Source organism: Rana temporaria, chromosome 4, assembly GCF_905171775.1.
Source record: "Rana temporaria chromosome 4, aRanTem1.1, whole genome shotgun sequence".
NCBI classification, from domain to species: domain Eukaryota; kingdom Metazoa; phylum Chordata; class Amphibia; order Anura; family Ranidae; genus Rana; species Rana temporaria.
Window position 1 is genome coordinate 342,726,587 of NC_053492.1, and position 27,967 is coordinate 342,754,553.

Genomic DNA, 27,967 nt, shown 5'->3' on the forward strand with positions numbered 1-27,967 from the left:
TGTTTCAAACCGTTTAAAAGCCTACACAAGCACACAAAATATATGTGTGCTGCACAAGGTTACATAGTAGGCGAGGTTGAAAAAAGACCATCAAGTCCAACCTATATGTGTGAATATATGTCGGTATTTGTATATCCCTGTATGTTGTGGCCGTTCAGGTGCTTACCTAATAGTTTCTTGAAACTATCGATGCTCCCTCGCTGAGAACACTGCCTGTGGAAGGGAATTCCACATACTTGCCACTCTTAGACCCCTTTCACACTGGGGCGTTTTTCGGGCGTTTTTTAGGCGCTTTGGCGTTTAAAAAAAGCCTGTAAAGTGCCTGAAAGAAGCCTCATCTGCAATCCCAATGTGAAAGCCCAAGTGCTTTCAGAGGCCTTTCACACTGCCAGCGCCCGAAAAACGCTGGTAAAGCGCTGCTAAGACCCCTTTCACACTGAGGCGCTTTTCAGGCGCTTTGGCGTTAAAAAAAGCTTCCTCAATGGGAAGGGGGCTTTAGGAGCGGTGTATTAACCGCTCCTAAGGGCCCTTTCACACTGGGGCATTTTTCAAGCGCTTTAGCGTTAAAAAAAGCGCCTGTAAAACGCCTGAAAGAAGCTGCATCTGCAATCCCAATGTGAAAGCTCGAGTGCTTTCACACTAAAGCGCCTGAAAAACACCCCAGTGTGAAAATGGTCTTAGCGTTAAAAAAAAGCGCCTGAAAGAAGCTGCATCTGCAATCCCAATGTGAAAGCCTGAGTGCTTTCACACTGAGGCGCTGAGCTGGCAGGGCGTCAAAAAAAGTCCTGCATGCAGCTTCTTTGAAGCGCTTTAGGAGCGGTTAATACACCGCTCCTAAAGCCCCCTTCCCATTGAGGAAGCTTTTTTTAACGCCAAAGCGCCTCAGTGTGAAAGGGGTCTTAGCAGCGCTTTACCAGCGTTTTTCGGGCGCTGGCAGTGTGAAAGGCCTCTGAAAGCACTTGGGCTTTCACATTGGGATTGCAGATGAGGCTTCTTTCAGGCGCTTTACAGGCTTTTTTTAAACGCCAAAGCGCCTAAAAAACGCCCGAAAAACGCCCCAGTGTGAAAGGGGTCTAAAGCGCTGCAAAGAAGCTGCATGCAGGACTTTTTTTGACGCCCTGCCAGCTCAGCGCCTCAGTGTGAAAGCACTCAGGCTTTCACATTGGGATTGCAGATGCAGCTTCTTTCAGGCGCTTTTTTTAACGCTAAGACCACTTTCACACTGGGGTGTTTTTCAGGCGCTTTAGTGTGAAAGCACTCGAGCTTTCACATTGGGATTGCAGATGCAGCTTCTTTCAGGCGTTTTACAGGCGCTTTTTTTAACGCTAAAGCGCTTGAAAAATGCCCCAGTGTAAAAGGGCCCTTACAGTAAAAAAACCCTCTATGTAGTTTAAGGTTAAACCTCTTTTCTTCAAATTTTAATGAGTGGCCACGTGTCTTATTAACCACTTAAGGACGTAAGGTGTTTTTCAGATTTGGTGTTTACAAGACTAAAACAGTTTTTTTTGCTAGAAAATTACTTAAAACCCCCAAACATTATATATATTTTTTTCTAACACCCTAGAGAATAAAATGGCAGTCATTGCAATACTTTTTGTCACACCGTATTTGCGCAGCGGTCTTACAAGCGCACCTTTTTTGGAAAAAATTTACTTTTTTGAATAAGAAAATAAGACAACAATAAATTTGGCCCAATTTTTTTATATATTGTGAAAGATAATGTTACGCCGAGTAAAATGATACCCAACATGTCACGCTTAAAAATTGCGCCCGCTCGTGGCATGGCGTCAAACTTTTACCCTTAAAAATCTCGATAGGCGACGTTTAAAAAATTCTATAGGTTGCATTTTTTGAGCTACAGAGGAGGTCTAGGGCTAGAATTATTGCTCTCGCTCTAACAATCGCGGCGATGCCTCACTTGTGTGGTTTGAACACCGTTTTCTTATGCAGGCGCTACTCGCGTATGCGTTGGCTTCTGCGCGCGAGCTCGTCGGGACAGGGCGCTTTAGAAAAAAAAAATTTTTGTTTTCTTATTTATTTTATAATTTTTTTACACTGAAATAAAAAATAAAAAAAAAAATATATATATATATATATATATATATCACTTTTATTCCTATTACAAGGAATGTAAACATCCCTTGTAATAGAAAAAAGCATGACAGGTCCTCTTAAATATGAGATCTGGGGTCAAAAAGACCTCAGATCTCATATTTAGACTTAAATGCAAAAAAAAAATGAAAATGTTGTCATTTTTTTAAATGACAACAAAAAAATGTCTCTTTAAGACGCATGGGCGGGACTGACGTGTTGACGTCACTTCCGCCCAGCAATGCTATGGGGACGGGTGGGGGCCATCTTGCCCTCACTTGCATCCCCACACAGCAGGCAGCAGGACCCGATCGCCTCCGCCGCTACCGACAGCTCCGGTAAGCAGCGAAGGGCGCGGGAGGGGTGCCCCTCTCCCGCCACCGATAACGGCGATCTCGCGGCGAATGCCGTTATCGTTTACAGGACCGCTCACACTAAAGGAGGATATCTCGGTTGTGGCAGCAGCTGCTGCCGTTACCGAGATATCCATCTTTAAAAAACCGACGTACATATACAGTGGGCGGTCGTTAAGTGGTTAAACTCCCTTTCGTGAAAAAGTTTTATCCCTATTGTGGGGTAACCAGTATGGTATTTGTAAATTGAAATCATATCCCCTCTCAAGAATCTTCTCCAGAGAGAATAAGTTCAGTGCTCGCAACCTTTTCTCATAACTAATATTAGCTTTGTTGCCCTTCTTTGTACTCTCTCCATTTCCAGTACATCCTTCCTGAGGACTGGTGCCCAGAACTGGACAGCATACTCCAGGTGTGGCTGGACCAGAGTCTTGTAGAGCAGAAGAATTATCGTTTTTTTTCTCTGGAGTTAATCCCCTTTTTAATGCATGCCAATATTCTGTTTGCTTTGTTAGCAGCATGCCATTGCTAAACCTATCATCTACTAGGACCCCCAGGTCCTTTTCCATCCTAGCTTCCCCCAGAGGTTCTCCCCTAGTGTATAAATTGCATTCGTATTTTTGCCATCCAAATGCATTATTTTAAAAAATTTCTACATTGAGCCTCATTTGCCATGTAGTTGCTCACCCCATTAATTTGTTCAGATCTTTTTGCAAGGTTTCCACATCCTGCGGAGAAGGTGGCATCAAAGACTCCATTACAAGATCCTTGATGCTCGTGTAGGCTTTTTAACTTTTCTTTAGGCTCCTTTCACACAGGCTTTCTGATGAGGTCTGCATGTCGAGTCTGTCTAGGTTCAGAGAAAAAAAAAAAAAACTGAAGGGACTCAGTCCTTTTACTATTTTTTGGACCTAAATATGAAGGATCAGAGGTAGCCTGATGTAAACAGACACAAGTCTGTTTACATCTGACTGCTCATAGCGCCATCATGAGTCTGCCTCAGTCTGCTGTCAAAATGTGGACGCAAGCTGAAAAGGCATGAATGTCAGAAAACTGATATTCCTCTTATGTTCATTGGCAGACACAGCACTTCTGAATCCTGACCATAGGGTTATATTGCCACCTAGAGGAGTAGCACACTAGGCAGAAATACAGAGCACCGCCTATGGGTAGTCCTAGCTGATATAAAACCCCCTTGCTGCTATAGGCATGGCTGCTTTGTCCGTCAACGAACTTGGATAAAGGGATTTTATGGCGAGTAACAAAAAAATCCTGTTTTGTCCTTTTCAGCTCCAATTAAGCAGATATCTGTTCATTAAATCCCTGCTGAAAGAAGTGGGAAGAGCCAATGTGAAAAGGGCTTTAACCACTTACCCCCCGGACCATATTGCTGCCTAAAGACCAGAGTACTTTTTGCGATTCGGGACTCTGTCGCTTTAACAGACAATTGCGCGGTCGTGCGACGTGGCTCCCAAACAAAATTGGCGTCCTTTTTTTCCCACAAATAGAGCTTTCTTTTTGTGGTATTTGATCACCTCTGCGGTTTTTAGTTTTTGCGCTATAAACAAAAATAGAGCGACAATTTTGAAAAAAATGAATATTTTTTACATTTTGCTATAATAAATATCCCCCAAAAATATATAAAAAAACATTTTTTTTCCTCAGTTTAGGCCGATACGTTTTCTTCTACATATTTTTCGTAAAAAAAAATCGCAATAAGCGTTTATTGATTGGTTTGCGCAAAAGTTATAGCGTTTACAAAATAGGGGGTAGTTTTATGTCATTTTTATTATATTTTTTTTACTAGTAATGGCGGCGATCAGCGATTTTTTTTTTTTCGGTACTGCGACATTATGGCGGACACTTTTGACACATTTTTGGGACCATTGGCATTTTTATAGCGATCAGTGCTATAAAAATGCATTGGATTACTATAAAAATGAAGGGGTTAACACTAGGGGGGCGGGGAAGGGGTTAAGTATGCCTGGGTGTGTTCTTACTGTGGGGGGGGGGGGGGGGGTGGCCTCACTAGGGGAAACACTGATCCTCGGTTCATACATTGTATGAACCGAAGATCAGCATTTCCCCTGCTGACAGGACCGGGAGCTGTGTGTTTACACACACAGCTCCCGGTCCCCGCTCTGTACCGAGCGATCGTGTGTGCCCGGCGGCGATCGCGCCCGCCAGGCACACGCACGGGAGTCGGGGGCGAGCTGGGGGGCGCGCGCCCCTAGTGGCGGCTGGGAGAGAGGACATCAAATTATGTGCTCTCGCCCAGCAGAGCCACCTTGTGGACGTATATCGACGGTGCGCGGTCGGCAAGTGGTTAACATAAGAATTTTGCTTGCGTTAAGGGAAGAGCTGGAAATGCATGAAATTATGTGTGTTCCTGCACACTTATATTGAGAGATATTGTCTACTATTTCCCTGCGGCAATAAGGAAAAAACAAAACTTCTCCAATATGACACAGTAAATACTTATAAATTTAATTTACATAGACAATAATTTAACTTTTCTGTCTTATGCCAGCCATACAGGCATCAATTTTTCATGCTGTCGCCTATTTGATTTGATTGAATGTCTGAATCAATCACTCGATGAAACACAAACAAAAGTTTGCCAGCATTAATCTGCTCACTTTTAGTGCTAAGAGTTTATGGGAAAAAAGGAAACAAATCAGAAGCTGTACAAATCCAAAGACATAGCACACAATTGGCTTCAATAGTTTGAGTTTCCAGTTGCTTTTATGTTTTATTTAGTTATTCAAAAGGTGTTGATGAAAAATGTCAGTAACTGTAAAGCCTCGTACGCCCTTCGGACAAGCATAGGACTTTTGTCATGAACTTGTCTTGCATACAAATGGCAAAGAATTGTCAGCCAACAAACTCATAACTATGTTTTTTTTTTTTTTTAGCTCTTTAGCAGAAGTAGCCCAAAGGGTGGCGCTAATGTAGTGTTATGGTTAGCATTGCTTCTGAGCATGCGTGTTTGTACTTTGGATTTTTTTCCAACTGACTTCTGTACACTCAATTGGATAATCCGACCACACACATTTGTTGTCGGAAAATTTTTGAAAGCATGCTATCCTACATTTGTTGGCGGACATTCCAATAACAATTGTCCGATGGAGCATACAAACGGTCGGATTTTCTTTTTTTTAAATCAGAAAAGTATAACAGACATGAACATTTGTAACAAATCAATGCAGCTAACAAAAAGTACAGGCATAGATCAAATTAAGAATTCAAACACAGACATTACTATAGTCATTCGGAATATAGCATTTAGCTGTACATATCAAGCCATACGTTTTTCTCCATAACTGCATAGTATATAATAAAAATAAAGGGCCAGATCCACAAAGAACTTACACCGGCGTATCTATTGATATGCCGCGTAAGTTCTACGATGCCCCGTCGTATCTTTGTTTTGTATCCACAAAACAAGATACAACTGAATGTGGGCTCTTAGGTGCATATTTACGCTGGCCGCTAGGTGGCGCTTCCGTTGATTTCCGCGTAGAGTATGCAAATTGGCTAGATACAGCGATTCTCAGAACGTACGTCCGCCCGGCGCATTTTTTTTTACATTGTTTACGAAAGGCTTTTTTCAGGCGTAACGTTACCCCTGCCTCATGAGGTGTACGCAATGTTAAGTATTTGATTTTATTTTATTATTTGTTAAGCGCCAAATACAGTTCAAGAACTGCGCCTAAGCGCTAGACAGACCAAATACATATACTGATAATCAAAAAAATAAGCATAGCAAATATCACATACAAAATAGATTAGTAATAAATAACACCTGAGATAAGTATGGATGTCGGGACAGCGTCAAATTTTCCGTCGTTTGCGTAAAACAATTCGCGAATAGGGCTTTGCGTAAATTACGTTCACGTCGAAAGCATTGGCTATTTGCGATGTGATTTCGAGCATGCGCACTGGGATACCCCCACGGACGGCGCATGCGCCGTTAAAAAAAAACGTCATTTACGTGGGGTCAAGATGAATTAACATAAAACACGCCCACATCTTAGTCATTTGAATTCCGCGCCCTTACGCCGACACTACGCCGCCGTAACTTATGGCGCAAATTCTTTCTGGATACGGAAACTACGCTGTAAGTTACGGCGGCGTAGTGTATCTGAGATACGCTACGCTTGCCTAAAGATAGGCAGATCTTTGTGGATTTGGCCCAAAGTGTTATAGACTGACCCAGCGGGTCTACAGCATCATAAAGTACTAAAGTAACAAATAAATACCTGCATAAAAAAATAAAAATAACATACTGCCATCTCTCTAGTAAGAGTGGATAACATTCCGTACAGAAAACGCCCGATGGGGAATTAGCATCCACCATCCCTCCACGAGACACACCACAACAAAAAGCACAAGGTTCGATTCAGACATGTTATGATATTTCATTTTCTTACATCTGTAAAAGTCTATCTTTGACTAGTTGCACAGGACCTAGACTGGGAGGGCCAGATCCACATACATTTCGATCGGCGCAGCGTATCAGAGATGCACTATGCCGCCGTACCTTACCTGGCGTATATTCGAATCCTCAGCGAGTTTACGCCGTAAGTTACGGCGGCGTAGTGTATTTCTGGCGGCGGATTTCAAATTGGGCGGGTTGGAGGCGGGTTCCATTTAAATGAAGCGCGTCCCCGCGCCAAATGAACTGCGGGTGCGTCGTCCCGAAATTTCCCGCCGTGCATTGCGCTAAATGACGTCGCTAGGACGTCATTTTTTTAACTTAGACGTGAGTTACGTCCATTCCTATTCACGGACGACTTACGCAAAAAATAAAAAAAATTCAAATTTCGACACAGGAACGACGGCCATACTTAACATGACAAGTCCAACTTTAACTATACGCCGGAAAAAGCCGACTACAGACGACGTTAGAAAATGCGACGGCCGCGCGTACGTTCGTGGATCGTTGTAAATCGCTAATTTGCATACCCAACGCGGAAACGACGCGAACTCCACCCAGCGGGCGCCGAAGTATTGCATCTAAGATCCAAAGGCGTACGAAGCCGTACGCCTGTCGGATCTTACCCAGATGCCGTCATATCTTGGTTGGAGGATTCAAACTAAAGATACGACGCGGGAAATTTGAAAGTACGCCGGCGTATCAGTAGATACGCTGGCGTACTTCGTCTGTGGATCTGGCCCGGAGTGTCAACCCACGGCTGCCACATAGAGTAAAAAAATTACTAACCTTGCATGGTTGGTACAGAGGCTCTGACTGCAGCTGTCAGTTTTTTTTTTTTTTCATGCAACCCTGCGGGTGTGTTACCCGGCAATAGGCTGACTATACACTATACAGTTTGATTGTACAATCACCTTACAGTTTTTGGTAAATCTAAAATATAATGTAATGGAAGGGGCCTGTGCAGTTGGCTAAAAAAAAGATTGGCCTGTATACTGTAGGTTTGTCCTCAAATGACATTGTTTTAGTAAATTAAAATAAGATGGTTGACAGATTGTACAATCAGATGTTAGTGTAATGGACGGCCTAAGACATTTGTCACAGCCACCAATCTAATTTAAACCTCCCTTGTAAATTTAAATGTCTAATGAGATCTTGCAGTTGCAAGACACAGAACTTCTGAATCCTGACCATAGGGTTATATCGCCACCTAGAGGAAGTAGCACACTAGGCAGAAATACAGAGCACCGCCTATGGGTAGTCCTAGCTGATATAAAACCCCCTTGCTGCTATAGGCAGGGCTGCTTTGTCCGTCAACAAACTTGGATAAAGGGATTTTACGGCGAGTTAAAAAAAAAACTGTTTTGTCCCGTTCAGCGCTAATTAAGCAGGGATCTGCTCATTAAATCCCTGCTGAAAGAAGTGGGAAGAGCCAATGTGAAAAGGGCTTTAACATAAGAATTTTGCTTGCGTTAAGGGAAGAGCTGGAAATGCATGAAATATTGTGTGTTCCTGCACACTTATATTGAGAGATATTGTCTACTATTTCCCTGCGGCAAAACTTCTCCAATATGACACAGTAAATACTTATAAATTCAATTTACATAGACAATAATTTAACTTTTCTGTCTTATGCCAGCCATACAGGCATCAATTTTTCATGCTGTCGCCTATTTGATTTGATTGAATGTCTGAATCAATCACTCGATGAAACACAAACAAAAGTTTGCCAGCATTAATCTGCTCACTTTTAGTTTTTTTTAACCACTTCCTTACTGGGCACATAAACCCCCTTCGTGCCCAGGCGAAATTTCAGCTTCCGGCACTGCGTCGCTTTAACTGACATTTGCGCGGTCGTGCGACGTGGCTCCCAAACAAAATTGACGTCCTTTTTTTCCCCACAAATAGAGCTTTATTTTGGTGGTATTTGATCACCTCTGCGGTTTTTATTTTTTGCGCTATAAACAAAAAAAGAGCGACAATTTAAAAAATATATATATTTTTTACTTGTTGCTATAATAAATTTTATATGCACAACTGGGCTGGATGCAGTGTTTGAATTTTTTTATAGGGTGAACCTCCACTTTAAAGTGTTTGTATACCCAAATTCGACACTTTTACCTACAGTTAAACCTATAATTAATTTTACCTACAGGTAAGCCTTATATCTCCTAAACCTGTATTTTCCCTGTGCATGCAACCGCTGATGTCAGTGGCGCATGCGCTCTAAATGCCTGGCCAAAAGGTCCGGCAGACGCTGCTGGACCTTACCGGGAAGAAAACTCCTGCGCGCATTCGTGGGAGTGACGTCATGCGGCCGGAGCCGCGAACCCGGACACGGCAAAGGCAAGATGTCAGCTCCCTCGACATGAAACGGGGCTCCGATACAGGGGCTTCGTTCTGAGGTAAGTATTTCATAATGAGCTTGTATGCGCTGCATACGAGCTCATTATTCCTTTGCCTTGCAGGGTTTTTTTTTTTTTATTGTGCGGGCTAATTACCCCTTTAAATCCACAAGGGCTATTTTTTTTTACCACTACTATTCCTTTATATTGGCTTTTTTTTAAAAAAAAATCAGCAATTTAGAAATTGGATAACAGGTTTAGCACTGGGAAACACTTTTTGAAAGATAAATAGTGCATTTTATATACATCTATATAGATCAGACCAAAATGAGGGACAAATGAGGAGGAAAGAGGGACATTTCTCCAAATCAGGGACAGTTGGGAACTATGCTGACAGGCAGGGGGAAGCATTTATGACAAAAAGAGACCTACTTGTCAACATTTTTATTTATTTTTTAAATGAGATTTGATACAAAATTTGACAAGATATATAATTTACTGCTTTAGAATTATCCAGTAAACTATCTATGGGAAGTACATCTGACAACTCGCATTTTTCTACACTATTTTAGTGTGTCCTACAACACAGCCGCACTCTTATCAGCTGCTCTTTCCACACCTAGTAATGGACTTATTCCAGCACTAAAGATGGCGCTTCGTGCACCTACCATGGGAGGGCAGCTTCCGGTGGGAAGGAGATCATGGACGAACCAGTGTAACTCTGAATAGCTCCCTTCCTGTTGCTTGTTTAGTAACGGCGAGAAGTTGTGTGTGAAAGGAACCAAACGAATCGCGATGAGTAATGCAGGGGAAGAAGAGGAGGATGATTATATGTCCGATAACTTCATCAATTCATTGTAAGCAGCGCATGGTTCAGTCCTATTCTATGGGAGCGCCCAGCTTAATCAGAGACCTGTTTGTAGTGAATCAGCCTTGAGAGCAATGCAGATCTGGACTGGTCAGATTTCAGCAGATGGACCTGCATGTAGCCTCTGTTATTATTATTAAATTATGTACAGTAACCAGCATGTTTTCAGGAAATCCTATCAGAGCAGAGTAAAAATTGACAACAAAAAATATAAAGGAGGCTTTCATGGGTGCATGTAGATACAAGGAAAATGAAGCGAGCAATGCCTGAGCGCTTCATCACACATTGGTTTGGGGGGTATGCAGCTTGCCAGGTACATTTAACCCTTTCCTGATCACCAAACCATAGATGGCAGGAAAGATCGTCCGAACACGGGACCACTGTAATTGGCTGTCGCACGATCGGGAGCCAGCGATCTTAAGCACTTTTTGCACATGTGCGAAGTGTGGGCATTAAAGCTTGGCCTTTTTCCAACGCCGCGCATATGTGTTAAAGTGATTGTAAAGTCTTGTGTGTGCGCGTGTTTTTTTTTTTAACCACTTCCGCCCTGGAAGGATTTACCCCCTTCCTGATTGGGCCATTTATTGCAGTACAACACTGCTTCACTTTAACTGACAATTCCGCGGTCGTGCGACGTTGTACCCCAATTAAATTGATGTGCCCCCCACAAATGGCTTTCTTTTGGTGTTATTGGATCACCTCTGCGGTTTTTATTTTTTGCGCTATAAACAAAAATAGAGCGACAATTTTGAAAAAAAAAACAATAACTGTGATAGACTTGCCTATCAAAAGGAAGCACACAGGAACTTTGAGGGAATAGGACTGACTAGAGGAGGAGCCAGATCATTGTTCCTACTTAGTAGGAACAGACGATCTGTCTCCTCCCCTGTCAGAATGGGGATTTGTGTGTTTACACGCACAAATCCCCGTTCTTTCTCTCGTGCCCGCCGGATGTTTTTAAAGAAGCCGCCGTACGAGTACGGCAGTTCACCCAGCGGTGCCATTCTGCCGATATATATATATATATATATATATATATATATATATATATATATATATATATATCTCGACGTAAGCCATTGGCAAGCGGTTAATAAACATGTTATACTTGCAGTTGGTTTTGCGCAGGGCAGCCTGAATCCTCCTCTTCTCGGGTCCCTGTTTGCTGCTCCTGGTCCCTCCCTCCTGTCGAGTGCCCCCACAGACACGGAGCCGCTGCCCCACCCCCTCTCTCCCCTTATTGGCTAACTGACTTTGACAGCCACGAGAGCCAATGGCGCTGCTGCTTTATCTCAGCCAATCGGGGGGGTCCTGGACAGCTAAGACACTCGTGGACATCGCTGGAGAGAGATGGGGCTCAGGTAAGTATTAGGGGTGCTGAGGAGGCTGCTACACACTGAAGGATTTTTATCTTAATGCATTTAGATTAAAAAAAAATGCCTTTACAACTCCTATAAGCAGTTGTAAAGAGGTTTAAAGTTGCAGTCTAAGGACTCGTTTACATTAGCTTTGCTTTTGACAGGCAGTGAGATTTATAATGCGCACATAAGGAGACCATTCATATCATTCTGTAAAGGATTTATAAACCTTCCTGCATCTTGTGTTTTTCACCTGCGTAAGATGTGCTTTGATCATGTAATTTCATGGTCTCATTTCTTGCTTCGTAGGCCTATTGTAGAATAAATCTTCCCATTCTGGTGTCGGCGGGTTCTACTTATGTTCAAACATAAGGCATGTGACATTGAGCTTCACTGCATGACCGTTGTCTGTAGTTTTAGAACTGGCACTTCCTATGAAGAAACTACATTTCCCACAATCACTGGGTCTCTCAGTTAAGTGCAGGTGAGAGCTACACAGTAATTCGCTGAGACACAAACAGGCAGAACGAACGTTCTGAGATACCCAGAGAGCTGATTCGTGTGGAGTGCTAGTTAAAGGGTATGTAAAGGAAATTTTTTTTTTTATCTTAATAGCTTCCTTTACCTTAATGCAGTGCTGTTTTCATGTCCTCATTGTTCGTTTCTGATCTCAAGTTGCTGTAATTCTTCTCTGATCTCCACACTTCCTGGTTGTCTGTTTCCTGATAACCACAGTACTGGGAGCTTTCTCTGTGGTCACTAATCAAGGAGGTGTGATTACTGTGTCTAAAACCCCTTAGCACCAATCAGTTTCGTTTTACAAACCATCACTGCCCTGTATTGGCTCTGTACGTCACAGAAGCAGGAAACGGCATGCAAAAACAAAACTGAAACTGTAGGTACATTATATGATTGATTTTAATCCTATTTTTAATCATGTTTAAAAGGACTCAGTTAACTATTATGTCTCTATACCCTGTAAACAGTCATTTCAGATTTTTTTTTTTTTTCTTTACAACTCCTTTAACATCAGTCTGCAGCCATTCAGGGATCATGCTATATGTGGTAACAGATGGTTTTCTGTAAAATAATAACACAGATCATTGCTAGGATACAAAAACTATTGTTTTCTGTGTGCCCTGCATAATGTGCAATGCAAACAGCTGAATTTTCCCTCAGCACAACTCGATGCACCCCATCTCAGCCACTGTGCATAAAGTTTAATGAAGTGTTATTGTGTGACCCTTCAATAAAATAAAATGTAAACACTGTGATGTGTTAACCCCTCACTGCTGGTACACAACAGCCATCAGCCTGCGGAGTGGATCATTGTAGACTGGTGTGAAGAACTCGCTGTGTCTGTTGTGTCTCAGTGGTAAGGGACTTTTTCAACACACAAAACCATTTTTTTTTTCAACTTTATTGAATTGTCACAAAATAAAACTTCACAAATGACACAGTGGGAGCTGTGGTGCAGTGAGTTGCACTGTGGAAACATTCTGTAAATGGCAGTCATACCAAGCACAGGACCCAGAAAATTGTTGCTATTTCTGTAGTAGTGGTCGACTATTACAGTGATTGTCTGCTTCCACAGCTGACCCTCAGCTATGAGATATGCATACTTTAATGTGTACTGTACAACAAAGACCATACTTGGATGTACTGCATTGATGGTCACTGATGAGGCTGCATTGATGGTCACTGATGAGACGGCACTGATAGGCGCCACTATTGGCCCCTGATGGGCGCTACTAATATGCTTTATGTTAAAGTTGTTGTTGTTGTTGTTGTTGTTAATATTTATTTTTGTAACTTCTGCATAAAACATTTAACAATGCAATTTCATGAGATAATTTACGAGGACGTGTTTAGGGGCAGGGTAGGGGTTTTCATGGAGCAGGTGGTGGCAAGTGGCTAGTAGCTCAGTTTTTGACATTTTGAGCCCTGCTAATGGGGTTAATATTTAGGGGCAATAAGGGATTATCTGTGTGCCTAACCATGTGTAATGTGTGCTGCTTACTTTACTATCTGGTTGATTTTCTCCCTGACTTTCAGGGAGAAGAAACGGCCAGATCACTGTTCACAGTACAAAGAGTTCTGTATTTTTGTAAACACGGAACTCTTGACTGATTTCAGCCCAAATCATTGGCTGAAATCGGCTATAAAACTTGTGTTGTGTCCAATCACAACAGGGTCGGCAGGAAGCACGCACACACGTGCATGCCCATAACCCAAAAGAAGGGCAATTGCGTACATGTATGTGATTATGCCTGTACCTGCCGCCGCTCGCAGTATATTTTCTGTGCGCGGTTGGCAGGTAGTTTAACCAGTTTGTATATTTACTTTTTCCCTGTGCTAAAAAGCATGCACGAGCTTTGATGTTAAAGTGGTTCTAAAGCAAGACAGGAAAGCTATTTGAGAGATGATTGGCTCTGCCCTCTACAGGAAACACAAATCAGATACAATTTAAAAGGCCCCTCCCTTTCCTCTGACCCTCAGTTGTTTTGTGTTTCCAGACCCTCCAGGAGCACTGACATGTTTTTTTGTTTACTTAGGTCTGGTAACTGTTGTTGGTGGACCCCCCCTTCTCTGTACTTTCTGACCAGAAGGGTTCCCTATTTTTAAGGTAACTTGCCTACCTGGTGGTGTGAGTGGTGGCAACTTCCTTTTATTTTTTTCCTCAGCTCTGGCTGTGTTGAACTGTGTCCTCCTCATGCTTCACCGTGGAGTACCAAGAGAACTTCTGGTGACGTGGCAAGATGGTGCCGGAACCGGAAGTCACATGATGCAGTTCCGGGCGCCGTTTTTTTCAAGGAAGCACGGCATGGATACACTGAGAACATGCTGCTTGGGGAACAGTCTGCTGAACGGTGGACAGGCGCATTTAGCAGAAGAGTATAGTATATTGCTGTCTATCTGATCGAATGTGTGACATATGCCGCAGTGGGGCACTGTGTATTGATGTATCGCTCAGCAGCCATTCGAATGTAATTCGGTCTCCTGTCCCGGTTGCTCTGGACCCCGTGGGCGTTGGCCCCCGTCTTTTGGGGGGGGGAGGGAGGCTCTGGACGACTGCGCGTGGGCTCGGATCATCCGGGATATTGATATCTGCATGTTTTTCTTATGCCTAACGTACAGTTTATTACCTGGAATGTGCGGGGTGTTGGAGCCAGGCCAAAACGAAATGCTGTCCTCTCATATCTAAAGGCTCAACAGGCAGAGTTTATGGTGCTGGTGGAGACTCATTTGACAGGCCAACTCCTGATGTCCCTCAAAAAAACGTGAGTGGGGTGGGTATATCAGGCTCCACACACTGCAAATTCTAGGGGAGTTGCTATACTGGTGGCCAAAACTGTGCAATTTGTGTTACTTATGCTTAGGTTTGACCCCCAGGGCAGGTTCATATTTTTACACGTTAAAGTCAACAGTCTTGAGCTCCTGATAATGGCTATCTATATACCTACCCCCTTCCAGTATTGACTGAAGGACTGGCGTTTATGTCCCAATTTCCTACTGTCTCTTCGATCTGGTTAGGGGAGTTTTAATAATGTGGTGAACAGGGACCTAGACAGGTTGTCATTGACGCCCCCTGACAGCCCCTCCCACGCCCATACTAGATTTGGCAGACTCCTCCTTGACCTTGCTCTTGTGGACACGTGGCGACACTGTTATCCGTCGGATAGGATGTATTTGTGTTTTTCGACAATGCATAATTCCATGTCACGGATAGACCTCATCTTGGTATCCCGTATCCTCCTCCCTTTTCTGAGTAACATGGGTTTTAATCACGTGTCCTTTCCGATCACGCTTTCTATTGGATTAAGCACCGGATCGATTCCCCTTTTACGCCCTATGCCTGGAAATTCAATCCCTTTTGGCTGACGGTTGTCCCTGACTCGGAGGGGGCTGGTACTTGCATGTTCTTATCCCAGCACATATCTAGATATCGAAAGACCTCTTCCCAGGTGGTTAGGCAGGTGGAACAATCCCTAGTGGAGGCTGAAAGGGAGTACGTTAGTAACCCCTCCCCGTCCATAGCAGATATACTAAAATTGCAGGCACGGGTGGTGAATGGTCTTCATTTCGAAAAAGCGTAACGGAAGATTTTTTACAGTAGGAAGAGGACATATGAATGTTGAGAACGTGCGGGACGACCTTTGGCCTATTTGGACCACAGGCCTTCCACGGTGGTATCCCTCCGTAGCTCCGCTGGAGCATTGATTACTGATCCGGACAGGGTTGCTGAAGAGTTCCTCTCCTTCTTCGCATCCTTGTACTCATCCGCCACTAACAACTCTAGAGAAGACTCTGCCTCATTACAAGCGGGCAGAGTTACCTACCCTTACGAATTCCCAGATTGAGACCCTAGAGGCCCCTATTACTATAGATGACATAACAAAAGCAATGTCCCTGCTTAATACTTCCAAGGCGCCCACATCCGATGGTCTTCCTTTAGAATTTTACACAGCCTATCATGAAACCCTGTCCCTAGACTCCATGAGCTTTTTTATCACATATTTAAATCCGGCTCCCTGCCCTCTTCTACGAACGAAGCCTACATTGTACTTATACCTAAACCTAGCAAGAATTTGGAACTCCCAGAATCCTATTGCCCGATATCTCTCCTTCAGTTGGACATTAAAATATTGGCCAAGATATTGGCGGTACGCCTTAATGAAGTGATTCTTGCATTAATTTATTCGGACCAAAACGGGTTCATGCCTGCTAAAAATACGGCATACAATTTGCACACACTTCATATGAATATGCAAGCTAGGCATGACCAGATGGGTTCCAGAGTTGTGGTGTCACTCGATGCTACAAAAGCTTTCGATTCTGTCGAGTGGTACTATCTTTGGGAATGCTTAGCAAGATTTGGATTCGGACCTAAATTTATTAGGTGAATCCGCCTCCTGTATCACAGCCCGTGTGCCAGGATCTTGGTCAATGGACAGGTCTCTGCCCCTTTTCCCCTCTCCAGAGGCACAAGGCAGCGGTGCCCCCTATCCCCATTATTGTACGCTTTATTTGGTTGAACCCCTGGCCGCTTCCCTCAGAACTCCATCCTGGCATTCAGGGCCTCAGCCGTGGTGAGCTGGTGGAGACGGTCAGTCTATATGCTGACGATGTGCTTTTGTACTTAGTTGATGCTGGTCAATCATTACAGACTGCTCTTGAGGTTATTCAAACTTTTAGTCATTATTCCGGTTTGAGGATTAATTGGGATAAATCCCAGATCCTTCCCATAGTTGTGAGTGTCCCCACAGCACTTCAGGCCTCATCCCCTCTCCTGCGGGTTAGTTCCCTGAAATACCATGGGATCCAAATCACTCGCTCCCCTGAAGATTATGTTAGGTTTAATATAGAACCCCTAATAGTGTTTCTGAAATCTAAAACGCAGGCGTGGGCCAAATTGCCGCTGGGAGTAATGGGCCGCGTAAACTTAGTTAAAATGATTCTCCTCCCCAAATTTTTGTATGTTCTCTGGCACGCCCCAGTCTACCTGCCGCTCAGACTTTTTTAAATCCATTGAAGCTATCCTCAACTCGTTTGTGTGGGGCACGGCTCAGCACAAATTGTCCTGGCATACGCTGAAAAATCCCTCGCGCTACCTGATTTTAATTTATATTACTTGGCGCAACTGTCCCACTTTTTCTACTTGGACAAGCACCACAAAGACCGATACTTGAAATTGATATGCTCCCTTGCGCTCCAGGGCACACTCACCCATTCCAGGTCCTCTCTAGGGACATGGCGGGTGCATGGGTGATGGGAAGCCGTAGGGGGTCTACTCTACCACCACTGTAAAATTTGGGAGGTGGTGAGGCGCAAATTGAAATTGTTACCCACTCACTTTTATACGCCTCTTTGGGGTAACTCTGGCCTAAGTGAGTTGCTGACCGTGCCTGACCAGCTCCTCTGGATTGCCCAGGGGGTGAGAGATCTATCGGACATTTTTCATGACAATTCTCTGAAATCGTTCCAACAGCTTAAAGACGAATTAAACCTCCAGCTCTGCCACCCTCTTAGGGATCAATTTGGTGATACTTCCCCTAATGTTGAAAAATTAGATGTTCTTTGCATCATAGCGGGGCAGGATTCCCATAAACTTATATCAGTGTTCTATAACTCTCTCCTTCGCCCCTCTGCTGCAATTATAGCATACAAACTAAAATATCGTTGGTCTGGGGATGTGGGGAGCTAGAGGATGACGAATGGGAGGATGATTTGGACGCTTGCAAAATGGTTTCGACCTGGCTATCGGACCGCCTCACGCACTTTTATATTTTACACCGTTCGTGCCTGACCCCTATTCGCTTGGTTAAATACATACCTGACTCTAACCCACTGTGCCCTAGATGTGATAGTCCTTCCAGTATCTTAAAAAGTTCAAGTAAAAAAAAAAGTTCTATTGGTAGGTGGATTAGGGGAGCACCCCTCCTTCTAGAATTAGGGCTCATTCAACGAGATCCATGACCACGTAATGGGCAGAAAGTGCGGGGGCATCATGGGAAGAAATTTCTAAAGCTGCCGTCTGGTCCTCCTCTCATGCATTTGTCAAACATTATAGAGTTAAGATGCTTTCCAGCCAGGACCTCTTCTTTGGTAGGAAAGTGCTTCAGGCTGTTGTCCCTCCCTAAGGTATAGAATCTTGCTTATCCTCTCAAGTAGCTGTCCTGGAAGGTAAGAGGGGAAAACCCCTGTTCGACTTACCGGCAACGGTATTTCCAGGAACCTTCCAGGACAGCGTCTATATTCCCATCCTTTTCTGTTTTTTCACTGGTCAACCTTGTTTACCTGGTGGTGGTGTTTTTATATGAGTTTGTTTTTTTCCTCTGCCGAGTGCAGTTTTGGTGGAGGTTTACTTGATCTTCTAACAACTGAGGGTCAGAGGAAAGGGAGGGGCCTTTTAAATTGCATCTGATTTGTGTTTTCTGTAAAGGGCGGAACCAATCATCTCTCAAGAAGCTGTCCTGGAAATACTGTTACCGGTAAATCTAACGTTTTTTTTTTTTTTTTATTTTTTTTTTTACCTTCATGCATTCCCTGCTTTTAAAGTGGTTTGTAAACCCTTACAATACCACTTTTACCTACAGATAAGCCTAGAATAAGGCTTACCTGTAGTTACTGGAAATTATCTTCTAAACCTGCATGGTTTAGGAGATATTTGGCATATACGCTTGCGGCGACATCATCGGCGCATGCGCACTGAAAAAAGGGCACAATCATGCCGTTTCTACAGGGCCCATGCTGTGACCATCGGCTTCCGCGACTCCGGCCAGTCACAGAGCCGGAGTCCACGGCACCGGAAGGAAGAGGGGGGAAGATGAACGCGGCCACCAGCGGGGATCTTGGGGACATAGCAGGTTTTGTTTGCAGGTAAGTGGCACATAATAGGCTAGTATGCGATAATTACTAGCCCATTATGCTTTTACTTTGCATGGAACAAAGTCTTTAAAGCGGTGGTTCCGCGGGATATCGTTTTTTTTTTTTTTGTCTAATCCACAGCTCTTACCTTTAATCAAGCACTAACAGGTGATGAGGAATCAGGGTTATCCATACTGCCGGATGATTTAAAAAAACTATGGGTGAAACAAATGCATCTAGACACAGAATGATTTCACATCCTCACCTCTCCATCGTCCAAGGGCCAACAGGAAGAACAAACCCTGCTGGTTCTTTATTTAAAACACAGAGAGAATATCACACAACACGCCAATCAATCCCTCCCCATCACCCTTGTGAGTCTTTTATTGGTCAATTCATATAGAAGGGTGGTTTCTCCTCACAAGTCCATTTCATGTTCTGAGTGTGTAGAAGGGGAAGCCAAAGTCCATGTTTGGGCATGCTGCCCACATCATCCAGTGTAGAAAAAAAGTTCATTCAGCTCTGCACATTTTCTTTTTTTTAAAAGGTTTTTATTATTAGCCATATACACAGTTACAGGAAATAGCATTGCATACAAATGACAAGTACTTATGTAGGACAGTCAAAAGTAGAAAATATGGAGGAAAAAAGATTAAAGGAACAAGGTTTCCCCCGTCATACATTTCCATGTCCTTAACAGTAGTAGGAAGTAACCCTAACATGGGTTCTTCTAAAGTGCATATAGCCTTTTATATTATAAACCGAGAACTAATTATGCAAACTTCGGGCTCCTGATCCAAAGGAACAGTGTAGCTAGATTATATCATATATCTTAAGATCAGAGCACCATGCCCATCAGAAAGTAGAATAATAAACCACAAAACTAGGGCATATAAACAAACATATAAAGAAAAAAAAAAAAAAGGAAAACCCTCTCTCCCGAGTGTCGTGTGTCGTTGTCTCCCCATCTCCCCAGATCCGCCCGCACCAGAGCTGCACAATACGTCTCATACATTGTATATATAGAGAACAAGAAAACACATTCCCCTACACCTCTCCAGAGTTAGTGTCCCTGGAGTCTACCCAACTGCCCCACACATTATGAAATTTTTTCTTGCTTCCCCTCGCTTCATAGGTCATTTTGTACATTGTAATATTAGCATTAATTAACCCATTCCAGGCAGATATAGTGAGGAAGTCCCTCTTTATCCAGTTCAAGACAATGAGCTTCCTGGCATAGTAGAAGAGCAGTCTCAGGAAGATTCGCATATTGTTACTCATAATATCATCCTCTATAATACCTAAGAGACACAGAAGTGGGCTGCATATGTTTGGTAGATCAAAAGTATCTGCAATAAATTGCGTAACCTGCGACCAAAACGGTCGAATCCTATTACAGTCCCACACCATATGCATAAAGGTGCCCTCTGCCACCAAGCACTTATGACAAACAGGGTTCTCTCTTCTGCCCATTCTATATAATCTGTGTGGTGTGTAATACATTTGATGCAGGTATCGCAGCTGAATCAGCTTGTCTCTTGCCGAGATCACAGTGGGGAGATAAGACACTAGGACCTCCTCCCACTGGGGTTCCGTCAGTTCTGGTATTATCATAGTCCACTTAAGTCTCGTCTTTTCCTCTCAGTCGTATCTTACTCATGAGCATATTATAGTAGGTAGAGACTAACTTGGTATGTTCAGGATTCAACAATAATGATTCTAACTTAGTGTTTTCTAACACCACTACCCCAGTGCCAAGCTGCGCCTGAGCTGCATGTCTCAGTCTTGTGTACTGAAATCTCCAAGTTTCGGGTACCCCCAATTCCCTTTTCAAGTGCGTGAACGTTTTCAACTCCCCTCTGTCAAACAGTTGATGTAAGTAAACCAGGCCAAATTTGGCCCACCTATGTCCATCTTCCAGTAGAAAGATGTCCTTTAATCTGGGGTTAAACCACAGCGGAGCATTAGGGGACAAGTGCAGGGGGGTGTCCAAAGTGTGTCTCCTGCATGTCTCCAGCACCGCTTTTGCTGATCTAAGGATCACCATTCCATCTGTTGTCGGGACCTCCCCTCTGTGAAAAAAGTTCAGCAGTGTCTCATATGAGGTTGCCACAGCCGCCTCCACCGCTACAGCGGCATTGTTCAGCTGGGGGAACATACGCCAGTGGGCATGAACTAGCTGCGACGCCAGGTAGTATAGACGGAGGTCAGGGATCGCCAGACCTCCTCTTCCCACCGGCAACTGCAGCACAACCAGTGCCACCCGAACTGCCCCACCACCCCACAGAAAGGAGGTCAGCAGTGAGTCAATGTATCTAAAGGTCTTCCTGGGGATGCCTACGGGGGCGTTAGAAAGAATGTACAGGAATTTTGGGAGAAAGATCATTTTAAACAGGTTGGCCCTCCCCAGCATTGTAAGCGGGAGGTCCTTCCATTTTTTCACCCTGTCCTCGAAGTCTCGTATGACTGGCCATAGGTTTGTCTTTGAAAATTTCTCTATAGGCAATTCTACGGTTATTCCTAAGTACTTAAAGCGGTCTGTCACCTGTAGGGGGAACTGAGCAGGGAGAGCTAGATCTGGCTGTGGATCCAGGGGAAAGAGCGCCGACTTAGACCAATTGATCCGGAATCCAGAGAAGTCACCGAACTCTCGGATCAAGGAAAACGCGGTTGTCAGGGATTCCTCAGGATCGCCCAAATAAAGGAGCATATCGTCCGCGTATAGTGATACACGTTCCTCCAGGTCCCCGACCAGCAGCCCTGCAATGCCAGCCCGATCCCTGAGCCTAGTCGCCAGGGGTTCTATGGCTAGCGCGAATAAAAGTGGTGACAGGGGGCAGCCCTGCCTAGTTCCCCGCCTGATCGGAAATGAGTCCGAAACGAGGCCATTGACCCTGACACTAGCCTTTGGCTCCGCATAGAGCAACCTGACCCAGCTCACAAACCTCGGTCCCAAGCCCAGTTTCAGTAGTAGGGGAAAAAGGTAGGTCCACTCCACAGAGTCGAATGCCTTTTTTGTGTCCAGTGATGCCACCACCCTCCGACCAGAGTTAACATGGGACACTTGCAAATTGACAAATAACCTCCTCAGATTCATCTGAGTGCACCTCCCCGGTATAAAGCCGGTTTGGTCTGAGTGGATTAATTTCAGTATTACCGACTGCAGCCTACCCGCCAAGATCTTTGCCAACACCTTAACGTCGGTGTTGATCAGAGAAATCGGCCGATAAGACTCGCACTCCAGTGGGTCCTTACCCGGTTTCGGAATTACCACAATCAGTGCTTCACGCATCGACTCTGGCAATATACCCTCCCCTTCTGCGTCACTGAACACCGTTTGGAGGCGTGGGACTAAGCTCTCTCTATGCAACTGGTACCATTCGGCCGGGAGGCCATCTAAGCCCGGCGACTTTCCCGGTTTAAAAGAAGCAATGGCCCCAGCCACCTCCTCTGATGTTATGGGTTGGTCAAGAGCAGCCCTTTCACCCTGCGTCAGGGATGGGAGAGTCATTTCATCTAGGTAGGAAGAGACGTCTTGAACTGTAGAGCTAGATTGGGACTGGTATAGTGTATTATAAAAGTCTCGGAACGTGGACAGTATATCTTGAGAGTCGCTCACTAATTCCCCAGTCGGGCGTTTAATCTGCAATATCGACGTAGGGGCATATAGGGGTTTTGCCAAAAATGCCAGCAGTCGGCCGCTTTTGTCCCCAAACTCAAAAATGGACCTAGCCTGTTTCAGTTGCAGTTTCATAGTCTGATCCGTCAGTAGTATTTTATATTGTCTTGTTAAGTTCTGCCATGAGCTATAGGTATCCGGGGATGGGGTCTGAATATACTGTCGTTCTGCATTTACGGTAGCCTGTTCAGCCTGCTTCACATCTAAATTTAAGGCCCTTGCAAAGTCCCTAGTTTCCTTGGCAAACACCCCCCTCAAAGTTGCTTTAAAGGCGTCCCATTGAATCGGTACCGAGGTGCCGGAGCTATTCTCCCTCCAATACAGATCAATAGCCGTCTTACATTTGATCTTCACATATTCCTCCTCCAACCACTGCGTTTTCATACGCCACAGTCGTCTCCCAGCAGGTACACCTAAAGTCAGCGTGACCTCCATAGGAGAGTGATCTGAGAGAGCTCTGGGGAGGTATCTAACCCCTGAAACCAGAGGTAACGCATCCACAGAGGACAGCACCATATCAATTCTGGATAGTGTCCTATGTGTCCCCGAGTGACATGAGTATTCTCTGACCCCAGGGTTGCGACACCGCCACACATCAGTGAGGGCGTAGCTGTCCAACCAGGTGGAAAGAGTATGGCGTGGACCAGTTACACTCCCATGTCTATCGAGTGACCCATCCGACACCGCATTAAAATCTCCCAACAGTAGTAGTGGACCCTGGGCCACCTGTATTGCAGCTGTAAGAATTTCTTCAAGTACCTGGAAGGAAAAAGGGGGAGGGACATATACACACACTAGCGTCATGCAGGTCCCAAACATTTGACAGACAAGAACAGCATACCTCCCCTTTGGGTCGCTCTTAACCTGTAAAATATGTGCAGCCGCCTTCTTAGTGACTAGAATGGCCACTCCTCTAGAGTACGTAGAGTACTCAGCATGTATTACCCTCATCACATTAGCTTTTTTCAACGCCAATACCTTAGAACCTTGGAGATGTGTCTCCTGCAGCATGATAATATGGGGTTTATACCTCTTTATGAAGTCAAAGACAAGGGAACGCTTAATCCTCGAATTCATACCCCGGACATTCCAGGACAACACATTTATCTTACCCGACATCCTGTATATTAACGCATCGCAGGTGCATACCCAGGGCTTCTCCGGACCCCTCCGATGTGGTCCACCATATTAACCTGCGGAGATTTAACAAAAGAGAGACAACGACACACGACCCAAGTTCACAGAGAAAAATAGAACCCCTCCCCCCACCCTGCACACAGCCCCAACCTGCCGAGTGCCTGTATCCCATAACTTCAGCAAACAAATTGTCAGGGGATTATGTCTCACCCCCCAACCACCTGCTCCCTACAGGGAGTCTATGTTAACAGAGCCGTTGACACGGACTCATTAAGTCAGTTCCATAGAAAAAAAAAACCCCCAGCAAAAAAAAAGGGGGGGAGGAAAAAAAATACCCCCAATCCACACAAAAAAGCAATAAAGAAAGTGTGCTGGTGAATCCGGGCAGGGCTCGGTTCAGGAAAACCGAGGTGTCAGAGCCAAATAGTCACAGTGGGATTGACCCCACTCGTCCCAGCATCAAACAGAGCGCAGGCAGAAACAAACGGCCCAGAGTAAGAGCTCAGCCTATGTTATATAGTTAGTGGTCATTTCTTGGACTGGGTCTTCCCTTAGTGTCCAACCATCTTGAAGCCTCTATAGGGGAATTGAAGAAGAACACTTTGCCCTCGTCGACCACTCTGAGCTTCGCCGGGTACATCATACTGTAGGCCATATGCATATCTCTCAGTCTCTTTTTAACATGCAGGAAACTGGCTCTCTGTTTCTGCGTAGCTGCAGAAAAATCAGGATAAATAGAGATCCTGTTCCCATTGAATTGGAGATCTCCTACGGTGCGGGCTGCCCTCAGAATATTTTCACGATCTCTAAAGTGTAGGATACGTGCAATCATAGGACGCGGATGGGCACCTGGTGGAGGGGGTTTAGACGGAATGCGGTGTGCCCTCTCTATAGCAAACAGACGAGAAAAAGTAGTGTCAGCCAGGGTATCTTTTAGCCAGAGCTCTAGGAAGTCCTCAGGCTGTTTGCCCTCTGCCTTCTCAGGGAAGCCTACCAAACGTATATTATTCCTCCTTTGGCGGTCCTCCATGTCCCATAACTTATCTGTATGAGCCCCCACCTCACAGTGAATGTTCTGCAGTTTATTCTCCAAAGGGCGCACCACATCTTCCAGGTCACTAATTCTCTGCTCAGCTTCCCCAGCTCTCTCCCTAATGGTTTGCACGTCATGTTTAAGGAACGACAATTCAGTCCTGATACCATCAATGTGGTCAGTAAGGGTAGTTTGGCACGTGTATATGGCCTCCATAATCTGCTTCAGGGAGGGCTCCCCTTCACCTGCTTCAGAAGCCTCATCTCCCCCCTCCTGTGGTTGTAATTCTGCCTGCTTTGTGCCCCGCTTCGGCCCTTTAGTTCTGGGAGGTAGCTGGCTCACCTGTGTGTCTGACAGTGAGGGCCATTCGACCTCCGGAGGCCTTTCCGCGCTGGGGCCTTGTCCCACTGCCTCATGGCGGCCGCCATCTTGGGACTTCCAGGCAAAGTGGACCGGGCGCTGTTCCGGAGTTGCCATCGGTGCACGGCCGTATTTGACCATCCCTACATGGGCAGCACAGGATCCGGAGTCGGGGGATGTCTCTGCCTGCGGTGTTTGGCTGCTCTGTCGCCCAGGATTTAGTCAGGATTCGTCTGCCCTGCACGGAGCTCCGGACCAGCGCTGCTCACATGTCGGCCGTTGGCTCCGCCCCCCCAGCTCTGCACATTTTCCTTCCAAGCGGTCTGAGTGAGAAGGAGGGGGATGGGAAGGCTTTTCCTGTTACAACTGAGGAATCCAGGAGGGAGGGTTACATCTGTTCTTAATAACATGTCTTTGTATGGTCAACCTTAAGTTCCAAGATGTACTTATAACTTTAAAACACCTATCTCTTCATTTCATTCCTGATATGACAAAATCTTCATCAAGGAAAATAAGCAGTATACTAAAGAAATATTACCGAAATACACTTTAATATTTCTAATCATAACATAAAATTTTCATTTTAGTTTCACGTCTATCACACAGGGTGTCCCACTCGTTAAGCCGTCCTATGCGCTGTATTTCTTTAAATTATATTTTTGATCCCGAGGCGATGGACGTTTCCATCTTCCCTGTGGGCATAGTGAAGCCGACAGGGTCTTCTTCCGGGAGAGGGCGAATGCTGGCCTCCCAGCATTCACCGCTCGATCCCGCGCATGTGCAGTGTTGACGGCGAGCGTCGGCGTAAGAAGTTCACGCCCCGTTGTGCCGACTTCTAGCTAAGCTATCAGCTGCAGCTCAGAACACTCACTGAGCAGCTGATAGCAAAAGGTAAGCGCCGACGAGATGTCGTGTGATTACAGGCAGCGCGTCGACGGAGGAGTTCCCAAATTGGAGTGACAGGATGGGGGGGGGGGGAATAGACTAACACGCCCATTCCCCGCGGGGGATTTTGATTGACAGCTCGAAACATCGAGCTGAAAACAGGTAAGGAGGACTCCAAAAAAAAATAAAAAATTTGTCCGGTCATTGTTTTTGCAGACCATTTAAATAGACAGTATCTTGTAAAAGAGGGTGAACCACCGCTTTAAGGTAAATAATGTCCCAGTAATTGTATCTCCCCACCCCCCACCTATATACTTACCTGAGTCCTCAATTCAGCACTGTGCCCATCTACAACGGCGCTAGTCTCTATTTCTCACCTCCCAGAACTCGGGCAGAAGTAGGCTCCATTTGCGGACAAGCAAATCCTGTGAGGAGGGAGGTGGGGGGCAGGACAAAGCTGCGCTGTGTCTATGGAAGCATACAGCAGGGCATGGGAGCATGCCTACACGTGTACCCATAGAACAGAGCTTGCTATGGGGCACACACAAGAGGAGGAGCCCAGGATGTCAGTGTGGGACCCCAAAAGAGGAGGTTCCATTGCACAGAGCAGGTACGTATACCATGTTTCCAGATGGACAAATCATGCAACAAAAATAAAAAAATTTTCAGCCATTAGAAAACCAGCCTTGTAAATTTGAGGGCTTGTTCACACCATATGTGCATGAAAACTGATGGGAAAACCAAGCAGATTTCACTTGCAGACACATCTGTTTACAACCTCATGGTGCAGAAACGTCAGTTTTTCAGCTTGCGTTCCGTAACAATTGTTCTCAGTGGGCACTGTTCACACCACAACATGCGCTGTTTTTTTTTTTTTTTCCGTGCAGGAATCTGCAACGCGTATGCAGTTGTCTGCACGGGAAAAAAACTCACATGAAATCAACATTGGTATATATACGGCATATAACTGACGTGCATGAAAACGGATTTCAGCGTGCATGTTAACTGATATGACACTGATGTCTCTGCAAGTGAAATCTGCATGTTTTTCGCATCAGCTTTTATGCACATTGACATCAGTTTTCATGCGCGTTAGTTATGTGCTCTATATTCACACCAATGTTGATGTCATGGCCGTTTTTTCCCATGCAGAACCATCGTGTTTTTGTGCCCGTGCAGAACGCGTGCAGAAAAACTGAAGTCTCTGTACCATGGTGTGAACGAGGCCTGAAATATCATTGGTGAATGCGGAAAACGGACAGAAAGTTACACAGTTTAGGCTTCAGAAAGTGCACTTTTTCTGACCCTCTATTGCTTGATGTAAATTGGGAGAAAAATCGGACTTAATGGTTGCAGTGTTTATTGCATAGCATTAGTAGCTCATAGAATAAGTCAGTTATGAAGGGCGCCAATGTTAAAAGAGCAAACATTAAAAATATGCGCCATTCATTTTTAGATATGTTTATTTTCTTTCATTTCAGAAAAGATGTTCGACCAGGAATACCTGTACCGAGAAGTGTCAAAGCATCCTATCAGAAGGAAGAACGGCAAAAGGAAATTAACATAAAGAACAGACAGAAAAGCTTTAAGGAGGTGGAAAAAGAGAGAAGAGACACAGTTCTTAATGAGGCACTTGGCAATGAAAACAAAGGATTTGCTTTACTTCAGAAGATGGGCTATAAAAAGGGTCAAGCCCTTGGCAAACAAGGTAACCATTTCTTAGATACATTTGTGACCTATACTTTAACCATTTGACCTCTGGAAGGTTTTACACCCTTCATGAGCAGGAAATGTTTTGCTGTTCAGCACCGTGCTACTTTAACTGCATTAAATGCACAGTGATGCAACACTGTATCCAAATGAAATTTGGATCATTTTTTTATTTCACAGAAATAGAGCTTTCTATTGGTGGTATTTAATCACCACTGGGTTTTACATTTTTTGCAATATAAATTACATTTTTTTTTTCCAAACAAATAATCTGTCTTCAAAATGTAGTTGCTACATTTCTTTGTAACCCAATTTGGTGTGCATTGTTTAGTCTGTATGAAA

At 44.6% G+C, this 27,967-nt stretch overlaps 1 protein-coding gene across 1 annotated transcript in view; it reads left to right on the plus strand.

Annotated features, from left to right (window-relative positions):
- The first annotated feature begins 9,912 nt into the window (after positions 1-9,912).
- The window catches only part of GPATCH11 (G-patch domain containing 11), a 91,837-nt gene continuing 73,782 nt past the window's right edge, over positions 9,913-27,967 (plus strand). The window contains exons 1-2 of the mRNA XM_040350798.1: positions 9,913-10,084; positions 27,397-27,623. Of these exons, the coding sequence (XP_040206732.1) occupies positions 10,023-10,084; positions 27,397-27,623 (289 nt within the window). The 5' untranslated portion in view covers positions 9,913-10,022. The remainder of the gene's footprint in view (positions 10,085-27,396; positions 27,624-27,967) is intronic.